The sequence below is a fragment of the Aulonocara stuartgranti genome (genome assembly GCF_965226115.1).
Source record: "Aulonocara stuartgranti genome assembly, chromosome: 23".
NCBI classification, from domain to species: Eukaryota; Metazoa; Chordata; class Actinopteri; order Cichliformes; family Cichlidae; genus Aulonocara; species Aulonocara stuartgranti.
In genome coordinates this window covers 11,557,006-11,568,193 of record NC_138958.1, presented here as the reverse complement: position 1 = coordinate 11,568,193, position 11,188 = coordinate 11,557,006, and the positions used below count along the sequence as shown (strand labels likewise).

The 11,188-nt window shown below is 46.1% G+C and overlaps 1 protein-coding gene across 2 annotated transcripts; it reads left to right on the top strand.

Moving 5' to 3' along the window:
- Window positions 1-60: 60 nt before the first annotated feature.
- edem3 (ER degradation enhancer, mannosidase alpha-like 3) lies at window positions 61-11,063 on the top strand. 2 transcript variants are annotated; one of them, XM_082524028.1, is made up of 21 exons: window positions 61-1,214; window positions 1,303-1,348; window positions 1,464-1,564; window positions 1,699-1,738; window positions 2,007-2,119; window positions 2,259-2,412; window positions 3,243-3,377; window positions 4,489-4,594; window positions 4,784-4,881; window positions 5,277-5,402; window positions 5,485-5,568; window positions 5,781-5,864; window positions 6,145-6,269; window positions 6,595-6,766; window positions 6,860-7,005; window positions 7,116-7,260; window positions 7,591-7,782; window positions 7,994-8,159; window positions 8,380-8,565; window positions 8,903-8,950; window positions 9,891-11,063. In XM_082524028.1, exons 1-21 carry the CDS (start codon window positions 1,126-1,128, stop codon window positions 10,247-10,249), a joined length of 2,715 nt encoding a protein of 904 aa, XP_082380154.1. In that variant the 5' UTR covers window positions 61-1,125; the 3' UTR covers window positions 10,250-11,063. The 2 variants fall into 2 exon arrangements, with proteins under 2 accessions (XP_082380154.1, XP_082380155.1); XM_082524029.1 differs by lacking the exon at window positions 8,903-8,950.
- Window positions 11,064-11,188: the final 125 nt, after the last annotated feature.

Below are 11,188 nucleotides of genomic sequence, written 5' to 3'. Positions count from 1 at the left end.
ACCGAAAGTGCTGCAGGACAAATAAAACCTACGACCACACCGCCTACTCTTCCAGGAAGCGGATGTTGTTGACGTTTTCATCGTAACAGCATCCGGTTTTTTGACGGCAGCTAGCTTGGGGAAACACAGCCGTACAGCGAAATTATCAACTTAATCGCAAAAAACACGGAGAAGATACCCAGGAAAGGCCCGCTGTTCAGCGATGGAGAGGTGTTTTTTCGACCCATCTCGTATTCCCGGGTCGCCCGTTGTCACCTGCCCGGCTAGTTAGCGCCGCTCAGCTAATTAGAGACCGACAAGTGCTCGGCTTCTTCTGAGTAGCAGACGATAGAGAGCTGTCAAGAGGAGGAAATCATTAACTCTCCTGTAGTAAGCTTTTCATCTAACAGGCCGGGCGATAGCCGGAGGTGTTGCCTTAACTCTTTAATTTGTTCCAGGCTGTTTGAGGACATGAGTTATAAACACAGATAAGGCATGAACTGTTAACTCGGAACAGTCTGGTTTGGCTCACATTGAGTTATAAAGATCACCGGGAACCGTTATAACGTAAAAAAAGAGAAGCTTTCCCAACATTTCCCACTGGTGTGTTAGGCGAAAACATCTGGAAAACAGCGGTTTGGTTTCCAGCTGGATTGGTTTGGCACGGCGGGGTTTCGTCTTAATGGGGTTTTAAATGTAACGTCAGGGTTTTCCATGACAACGTGTCACACATCCTGTGTAGAATCAGCCCAGGGAAAGTAAACAGGTGTGACACGTACAGGGACCCGTTCCCAAGAGGTGGCGCACATTTCCACTACAACCAGTCGCTGGCACATACTGTCAGCTAGGCTTAAATATCTGGTTACTTGAACTCATTCCTGCTTAGATATTTACCTGTAGTTTCAGCTGTGGACGCACATTTTACCTAGTCACTCCTTGGGGTCTACACCGATAGAGTCGAAGTAGCCAAAACTAACTCTTCGTGCTGTTTTTGAGCATTGCTCATTAGACATTACCTCACAAGGAAAACTAAAAAAAAAGAATGATTGGGATGGCATAAGTTAGTTTGTCAGGGTGGTCTCAAAGATTAGATAGTGTACTTTTAGGTTTGTATGCATTTAGCTGTAATCTTCCCAGCACACCGCAATGCCACTAGTACTGTTATTATTGATGCTGTTTGGAGCATTATGTAGCCCTGGACAGGCCATGTCCCGGGAGGAGAAGCAGAGATTGAAGTAAGTTGAAGAAAAAACACTCATGCTTTTTCCTCATCTGAGCAGATGTTATACCTGCTGACTTCTGTCCGTTCTGCTTTTGTTTAAGGAACCAAGTGGTTGAGATGTTTGATCATGCATATCAGAACTATATGGTGAGTAAACAGAAGAGCTGAGTGAGGTTCATTATTTATTTGTTCAAATCTGCGAACACACAGTCCGGTCAACAGCATCAGCACTTTGTCTAAAGTGTGTTTGTGTGTTTCCCAGGACCATGCGTACCCAGCTGATGAGCTGATGCCTCTAACGTGCAGAGGACGAGTCCGTGGGCTCGAGCCCAGTCGTGGAGACATAGATGATGCACTTGGCAAGTGAGTAGCAGGCTGCCTTTGTTATGACCACAGCAGTCCGAGGCGATTTACTTACCTTACTGCTTTGGAACTCGTCAGGAAGTTTTGTCTGTTTGTGTCACTCTTGATAAACTGCTACGATTTCCCCCTGAAAGGTTTTCGCTGACCCTCATCGATACTCTGGACACTTTGGTGGTGAGTAGGCTTTGTTTGCATCTGATGTTTATTTGTTTAATGAAAAATAGTAAATGAATAAGGATCACAGGCTGTGTAGAACAGATGATTCCATATGCTGTTTTGCTTAACAATTAGATCGGAGCACTGTGTCTAGAGTCCTTAATACTAAATATAAATTCCCAGTTAGGTATTTCTGGGATTATTTTTCTTTCCAGTGCATTTCATTTGATATTTAAACTATGTGTAATTGAGCCCAGTTTCACAGTCATCCGTTTCTGGCTTGCAGCTTTTAAATAAGACGACAGAGTTTGAAGACGCAGTGAGACGAGTCCTGTCAGACGTGCGGCTGGACAATGACATCGTCGTGTCCGTCTTTGAGACCAACATTCGAGTCCTCGGGTGAGATTGGATTAAATTGTCTTCAGATAGTTAAGGTCAACAAATACAAGCCCGTGCACTGTCCCACATTTAAAATGATAGGATTGCGTTGTACTAAATTCGCTGTATGTGGATGTTGTGTGTGCGTGCGTCTGATCAGAGGTCTGCTGGGAGGACACTCCATGGCCGTGATGTTGAAAGAAGGAGGTCAGCACATGCAGTGGTACCAGGATGAGCTCCTACACATGGCCAAAGACCTGGGGCTTCGACTGCTGCCCGCATTCAACACCAGCAGCGGCCTGCCTTATCCCAGGGTGAGACAGAAACACTTGGGCGGAATTACAGACTGTATGTAAGCTGATGTAGGCTTGACCCCTGCAGGTCGTAGAAGTGCAGGTATGCAGGGTCTCCCTAATTGAGGCAGTGTCCTGCTTCCTGCCTCTGGGCAGTTACATTTTTGTTTAACTTACATGCTGCATATATCCTGTTGAACTGTGGTTGATCTGGGTAGATTGGCTGTTTTTCTGCCTGGCAACAGATTGGGGGGGGTATGGCAGCAGGGTATGGATCCTTTGATGAAGTCCTCAGGACAACGCCATGAGTACCTTGTACTGACTGAATTCCTTCTTGCAAGAATAAAGCCAAAAGCCAACTCTAGCATTGTTACTTCTTTTATTAAATGCACTAAATGTCCACAGGAGGTTTCCAAATGTAGTTTAAAAAAAAAAAGGGGTGTTATTGATGTTCTGCGGCTTGGAGGATAGCAGCAGCTCGCTCCTTGTTCAGTAAGAAGAGTGCAGGTCATATGTGACGCAGTCATAGAGGCGATCCACGTTTGTGCGATGGAAAAAATAGAAGACTTGCAGAATCTTTAGTAAAGATGTTTTGTTTTATGTGTATTACAAAATAAATGTTTGAGTTTATTCACATACAGCAAACAGTTACCTGCGTTTGCTCGGGGCATTCTTTCACTTCACGGCTTCATGTTTCCATTTTCTGCTTCGCTGCTCCGCTCGCAGCTGTCACCGCTCCCCGATGCAGACGTTCTCTCGGCCGACTTGTTTTCATGCAAATCCTCTCGCAAGATCAAACGCGTCTCTCAAAGCAGAGTTTTAATGTTTTTCTTTTCCTTTCCGATTGACAGGTGAACCTGAAACATGGCGTCAGGGGGCCCGAGACGAGGACGGGCACAGAAACGGACACCTGCACAGCGTGCGCAGGAACCATCATCCTGGAGTTTGCCGCTTTAAGCCGTTTCACTGGGGACCCTGTGTTTGAGGTAACACGCGGCCGGTCGTATGATCACGTGGTGCAGCGGGGACATTAGCACTCAGCAAAGCATCACGAGCAACACATTTCAGCAGTAATTTAAAATCGGCTCATCTTTTTCCATTATCCGTTTTCTTCTGCTGATCTAGTTCAGATTGAGCTGTTAGTCTTTTTAACATTTGCAGTCACTTACACACCACATGTCTCTGTTTTAGTTGTATCGCCTCACCGTTTCTGCACCTTGAGGCACTTGATGGCTGTCTGAGAGCTTTTATTGTGTCTCAAGCAGCCACACCCAACATGCAGTTTAAGTTTCATTTGAGATCAGTTTGCAGATCCTTGCCTTTATGAAACCACCCTGTTATGTAATGATATGTAAATATTAAAATGCCACGTAGTGTCTCATATTTACAGGTGAGATGTCGTGTCTTGTTTAACATGTACTTTTTTTACAGTGCTCGTATCTTAATGATGATACACCGTAACCACCTGTGTTTTACCCCCCGCCTGGGGCTGCACATATTTATAGTAACTGAGTAAACTCAGCTCAGTCACCTCTTTTTGAGAACAAAAACATCTTCCCAGTTCCCTTTTTGCTGTTACACAAGTGCACGCAGACTTGAAAATTGCTGTTTGTCATCATTTCTGTTCATTTCTGCGCTGATGTTAATCAGGAAGCACCTGATGGTGTTTCTGTTTCATCAGTTTGCCGTGCAGATTTTTGACCTCGCATAAAGTCAAGTCATTTTAATGGCAAGTCTTGTTTCCTTTAACTATTCCAGTAAGCACAACGCCATGTTGTCATTCAGCTAAATATGCCTTTATTTATCCTCCGCACGTGTCATTTTCCTTTTTTAAAAAGCCGCTCGTGGAAATATAATAAAACGAGTCACATCAGGAAATATTTGCTCTGTGTTTAGTTTTTTTTTTTAAAATCAGCGTTATTCTGATTACAGGTATTTTTCTTTGGCTTTCTCTGTGCTCCACACTGTTTCAGTTCCTGGCAGCAGTAAACTGCTGAATAAGCACAGAGTCAGTTTCTGTAATCCTTCAAAGAGTGCAGAGCTGCTGCAGATAGATTTTTCCTGGTCAATCGATAAAGCACCCTTCCCTTATCACAGGCCCATGCCCGGAGAGCTCTGGACTTTCTTTGGGAGAAGAGGCAGAGAAACAGCAATCTGGTGGGAACCACCATCAACATCCACTCTGGAGAGTGGGTCCGAAGAGGTGAGAGAGCAGGTACAGGGAGGACTTGTGACTGAGGAAGAGAGAGAAAGACTGGGGCAGTGTTTGTTATTAAAGGAAGGAAATAGGAAAAGTGATTTGAAGTACGGTAGGATCTTGTGGGTGAACTAGAACTCTTGTGTGTCCTCTGACTCCTCTCGTCTTATAAAGTGATGATTTTGTGTGTTCCAGACAGCGGAGTCGGAGCGGGAATTGATTCGTATTATGAATACCTGCTAAAGGCCTACGTCCTCTTGGGAGACGACCTGTTTCTGGAACGGTTCAATATTGTAAGCGCGCGCGCACACACACACACACACTTTGGTGGAGTAATCTGATGCTTCACTGTGTGAATAATAGCATTTGTCACAATGGCATCTCCCTTATGAAGCAGCGTTACAGATTTAAGATTGCTCGCTTGAGCCGAGTCCTTGATCACAAAGGTCGCTGTACGTGTGACGCTCCTAGAACATTTTGTTACCCAAGAAGAATAGTTTGAACTTTTTTATACATGACAGATTTCTGTATTTATCTTTTCTCTTCTCACTGACGGGACTGGAAACATGCACACACCTGCCAAGTCACACCAAAACTGGTCACAGTTTACAGTTAATAAGTAATAAAACAAAATGCAGTCTGTTCTGTTTATCTTAACGGTTGTATCTTCTTTGCGTGTCCCATTTAGCACTACGCATCTATCATGAAGTACATTAGCCAGCCTCCTCTGCTGCTGGACGTCCACATCCACAAACCTCTGCTTCCTGCTCGCACCTGGATGGACTCTCTGCTGGCCTTCTTCCCAGGGCTGCAGGTCAGATTAGATCACGTGAACTCGAACCATTTGCTGGTCGTTTAGCATTTCAGTAACACGACTAACATTTCTTATGTCCCAGGTGCTGAAGGGAGATATCCGGCCTGCCATCGAGACTCATGAGATGTTGTACCAAGTTACCAAAAAACACAACTTCCTGCCAGAGGTAGTCTGTCACTGTTGGCTTCATCTTCTCAGTGAAATTTAACCACTCGGTCAGATAACTTCACGTGACTTGTGCTGCCAACTAAAACAGTTTGAAACGAACAAGCTTGCATTTATTGCTACACTGCTGCATTTTCCCTTCATCTGTCTGTCCTATTTACGCTGCTTAGCACGAGTGCGCTGACCCCTTTGTCCTTCTCCGGTTGTCCTCAGGCCTTCACTACTGATTTCAGGGTACACTGGGCCCAACATCCCTTGAGGCCTGAATTTGCAGAGAGCACCTATTTCCTTTACAAGGTAATTTATCAAGTAGTGTGACATAATGCAGGCATTCTCATTTCACAGTGCCGGATTAATATCATGCAGTAGTTTATGCTAAGCCTGCTTTTTCTACTATGTTTCTGAGACATCTCAAGGTGCATGAGAATGTATCTAGTTTGTCAGAAAAGTTGTAATAATTAAGCACCCTTCAACATACAGATCACTGATATGTGTTTCTAGATATGCAGTCTCATTAAAAATCCCTGATGTGCTCTCCTTGTGTTGTGATCACACTCCTGCCCTCTCGCTCTTCCAGGCCACAGGAGACCCTTACTACCTGGAGGCAGGTCGCACCATTATGGACAACCTCAATCGCTTTGCTCGTGTTCCCTGCGGCTTTGCAGCAATGAAGGATGTACGGACAGGCAGCCACGAGGATCGGTGGGAACGATAGACTCCTTATTTGAATGACGATTGTGAAATCAGGCACTGTGTTTAGATATGCTTACACCACATTAGATTTGCATACAGGAGATAATGCATGGGCAAAACAAAATGTTATCACATTCGATGGTGTGCCATCATTTAATCTTTGGATGGGGATTGTGGCAAAAGCATTTTATAAACTACACTGGGAGAAGATAGAAATCTGGTGAAGGTGTCTCCGATTGCTGAATCAAACATGTGCATCCATGTCGCTGTGCAGTAAGGAAACTTCTTTGCAGTTCCCAGAAATTAAAGAATTTATTTGGTCTTTTTTCCCCAGAATGGACTCGTTCTTCCTCGCTGAGATGTTTAAGTATCTGTTCCTGCTGTTTGCTGAACTGGACGACATACCGTTTGACGTGGAGGACTACGTCTTCACGACTGAGGCACACCTGCTGCCCCTGTCTCTCTCCATGGCCCCTCACTCCTCACCTGCTCCCTCAAATCGAACGGTGACGAAAACGATTCCACTGTAACGAAACTTTTAGAAAGTGATGAAAGCATGGACACCTTTTGATTTAAACGTCTGGTTCCTGATGTTTCAGTCAGATGAGGAGCTGGACGACTCAAACTTTGACTGGACTTGTCCCAATACGCACCTCCTGTTTCCTGACCCTGCCTTCCCTCGCATCCTGAGAGAGCCGATCCGTAGTGCCGTTGATAAGAGCTGCCCGCGCCCTGCCCCTTACAGGTATGCACGCTAAACAGGTTAAACCGGGCTGCCAGTAATGATCTGTTTTCTATAGTCGCTCACCTCTTCTGTCTTTCATTTTCTCTGCTTCTTCCCATGCCTCCTGTCAGGGAACCTGGTATGGGCCGTCCTCCCCTCAGGGCTCAGGACTTCATGGCAAACAACCCTGAACATCTGGAGCTGCTGAGGAGGATGGGAGTCAGTCTCATCCACCTAAAGGATGGCAGGGTTCAGCTGGTCCAGCATGCTACACAGGTCAACACCACACAGCCCAGATGAACAAACACAGTATCCATAGCTGAGATAAGTGGGTTTACTGCTGCTTCTCAGCTGTTTCACTCTGAGCATTAGAATCAGAATAACCAGGTTTAAGAAGCTCTTTACGAACCGCTCTGACCACACAGTCAGTCTCTGGAAGCAATGGGGGAAAAATATCTTTTAAAATCTGAAAATATTTCTTTATAATTTATAAGTAATAAATGCAGAAGAGCATGTGCGCATACAAGATATCCGACATTTTGGGCCAGATGACTTTCACAGGTCTTTTCATCCTTTAAACGCTCTCTCCCGCTCTGTCGCCCGCAGGCGGTGAGCGCAGTGGCAGCGGAGGACGGCGTGCGGTTCATGCAGGAGATGATGGAGCTGTCCAGTCAGCAGCAGAAAGAGCAGCTGCCTCCGAGAGCCATTCAAATCGTCTCTCATCCATTCTTTGGCAGGGTGGTGCTGACCGCCGGCCCGGCACAGTTTGGCACGGATCTGTCCAAAAGTTCCACAGGGGTGAGTGGGCTCGCCAAGCTTCGGGGTTACAAGTGGTCACTAAAGGGTCCTTCTGTTGTTTTTGTTTTTTGTAAGCGAGGCGCTCACGTTTCCTCTTCAGGATCACAGATGGAGAGACGAGTGCTTGCTCGCAGAGCTCTGAGATACGTGCTGTTAGTGTCGGTCTTTGTTCTTTCTGTAACTTCGCCTCTTTTCCGCCTCGTCTGTGCAGGTGCGGGGCTTTGTCACTGTAGCCGAGCCCTACAGCGGCTGCAGTGAGATCGTTAACGCCGAGTACATCCAGGGTCACATCGCTCTGCTCCAGAGGGGTCAGTGCATGTTTGCAGAGAAGGCCCGGCACATCCAGAAGGCTGGCGCCATTGGAGGCATAGTCGTTGGTGAGCGCGAGCAGCAGATGACTGCTCAGTGACTAGATTAGCGCTCGACAACCTAATTATCTCAAAGACAGCCAGCCCAGTAATTTCTGCTCACAGCATCGTGATTAAACAGCAAAGCAACACTTTTCTGACCAGATTCACGAACAATAAGTTCTTTTTATGTTTCATATAGAAAAACGAGCAGCTGTTTTAAAAAACAAAAAAACCCATATCATTGCAGACGATAACGAGGGCAGCAGCAGCGACACAGCTCCACTCTTTCAGATGGCGGGGGATGGCCGCAGCACCGATGACATCACCTTGCCTCTCCTCTTCCTGTTCCACAAGGAAGGCAACATCCTGCTGGAGGCGCTGAAGGAGTACAGAGAGGTGGAGGTGCTGCTGAGCGACAAAGCCAGAGACAGAGGTGTGACACTCTCCCTAATGGTTCCTCTTTGTTCCTCTCCACTCGGTTCGTGAGACTCATCACGTCAGTGTGCTTATTTATGCCTCCGCTGACTGAGCCTTAACGTGGCTTCATAAAATAAAGATGGGCTGCAGGGATTCGGGCATTATTTGAAGTCTCAGAGCTTGTGGCTTATTCCAAAACCACCCACTTGTTGTGGTTATAATGGGAAATGGGGGAGGTTTGCATCCTTATCGCTCTTTCCCTCCTTTTCTCTGTGCTGTGTAACGGTGCCTTTCTCTCTTCTCTGTCCTGCTTTCTTCTCTTTCTTGCATACTCTGTCCTTTTTGATGGGCAGCGGCCATATTCAAAGGTAAACCTCTTCCTGGAAGCCTGATCGAGGGCAGTAAGTATGCGCTTTTTTTTTTTTTTTTTCCTCTCTCTTCTTTAATCTCTGTTTTTCCTCTTTGTAGTAATGCTTGACGGTCTTCATCCTGTGCAGTCTGGCTCGTTGCCTCAGGTTTCTGTTTCTGACTTTCACAGAGAAGCTTGGTGCAATCACAGAAATGTGTCATTTGCTATTTCCTCCCTCGAAGAGTTTAAGTCATAGCAGCCTTTTCTGTCTTTGGTCATCATAGGTTTCACAGGAAGGCAGGACAGTGACAGGGTTTGACCACACTTATCTGCTTTTACTTTGATATAAACAGCTGTAAAAACAAATCTTTTTAACGAATCCTGAACAGTTTAAAGAGAGGCCGTTATTATGAGAATGACTTCCAGTTGTACATCTGCACCGTAGGAGCGGTTGGGTCTGAGCATCTGCTGTGCACTCTGCAGACCCTGGATCTCAGATCCTTTGATTAACGGCGAATCTGTGCCACCACAGAGCCACTGTGACATCATAATGACCAGATCGCCTGCACCCATCTGCATCTGAATCATGCAAGCCTCTGGGTTAGCGGCAGTCCTAAACGGGCGCACTCGTTCCTTAACTCACTCACAATCTGCAGCTGAAAAAGCGGCTGCATTTTTAGAAGAGGTAACAGACTGAAAACGCTTTATCGCTGACCAGATCTGTGTCAAATTCACACTGCATCCGTCTGCCAGGTTCATTTTCGCAGCCGACTCTCAGTTTAGTTGTGGAGCTATGTGAGGAAGGTTTTATCTTCTGGGAAACATGACTCACATTCAGCATCATGCTGTTTTAGTTGTCAGCCTCTTGATGAAAACGGTTCTATTTTTGACTGAGAATGGTTACCAGGAGGCATCTATAGATTGCAGAGGAGGGAGGGGAGGAGTGTTTGTGTGTAAAGCTGTTTCGTCTCACGCCCCTGCTTCCTTTTCAGGTGCAGATGTGCAAGAAAGGGAGGAGGACTGCTTGACTGAGGCAACGACTCCCACCTCACACGAACCTATAGGCCAGTCGCAGATGAGCACGGTGGAGCTAGACGAGAGTGCTCCGGAGGAAGTCAGTCCAGTGGATGAAGATACTAGTCCTGCAGAGGAAGTTAGTGCACCAAAAGAGGAAGTCAAACCTGCAGAGGCGGAGCCGGCTGTGGCTCAGCCTCAAGAGGACAGAGACTCGGAGAAGGAGGAGAAGCCAGAGGAAGACACGGACTCAAGCAGCCAGTCGGTTGACGAACTGCTGGCTGATTGGCGAGAAGACTTGGAGGCCTTCAAGCAGATGGAAAAGGATGAGCTCTGACAGACGTTAGGTGCGTTCTGCCCTGTGACTGGTCTGATCCCGCTATGGGGAGCGACCGCGAGGTGTCACGTGTCACCGGCCTCAGTCTTATGAATCAAAAGGAAGCTGGGGATGATGCATTCTCTTGCCCTCGGCAAATGGTATCGCGAGCCAAGGCGACCCACGTACTGTCTCTGGGCCATAAGGGAGTTGTTTTTAGGTTCTTACACTTTCTGTTTTATTTGTCTGAGCAGATTCTATCTGATGGATTATGACCATGACATGGACCACACTGTTTCTAACTTTGTCTCACTTTCCACTTCACATTACTTCACTGTTGTTCTCTCTATGCATTTCTGACCACTTTAACTCAGTGGCTTTCTCACAAATTAACCCACTGACCAATCAGTTTTATTTAAACGTGTTCATAGGTTTACTTGTTTGGTGGTCTCGGGCCTTATTGTATGTACACGTTGACCACAGTTGATGAGGATTGGTGATGGATAAGCTGCGGGATCACCAGGCTTGATATTGCTGAAGGCTTTACTAAGTTGCGTGTCGGTGTAAATATGTATGTTGACTGAAATTACTACAGGGCTGTTTGCTCAGGTTCTGGTTCACACCACAACAGCCTCTGGACCATGTAGGGTGAAGCAGACACACCCTCAGCAGCACGACGGGATGGATAACGGCGCCACAGGGGGGCACTGTGGGATCTGCAGTAATAAGCCAATAAGTTGACAGGGTGAGAATAAATAAAAACGAATGAGAGGAACTTGCTGTCTGAACACAGAGTGCTTGATTTAATAAAAAAAAAAAAAAAAGTCAAACAGAAGGTTTAACAATGTCGCTTTCCTGTTTTACTGCACCGGACTGTTCTCATGTGATTAAAATGTTCCATTATTTTTATCTTGTTTGAGAGGAAATGATGAACACATGCTGGCTTTTGTGGAACAAAGA

Excerpts from the sequence above, each read along its gene's own strand:
- edem3 (XM_082524028.1), top strand. The coding sequence starts at position 1,126 with ATGCCACTAGTACTGTTATTATTGATGCTGTTTGGAGCATTATGTAGC. Across the intron at positions 7,006-7,115 it reads CCGCGCCCTGCCCCTTACAG|GGAACCTGGTATGGGCCGTC; the intron begins GTATGCACGCTA and ends GCCTCCTGTCAG. Across the intron at positions 8,160-8,379 it reads CATTGGAGGCATAGTCGTTG|ACGATAACGAGGGCAGCAGC; the intron begins GTGAGCGCGAGC and ends ATATCATTGCAG.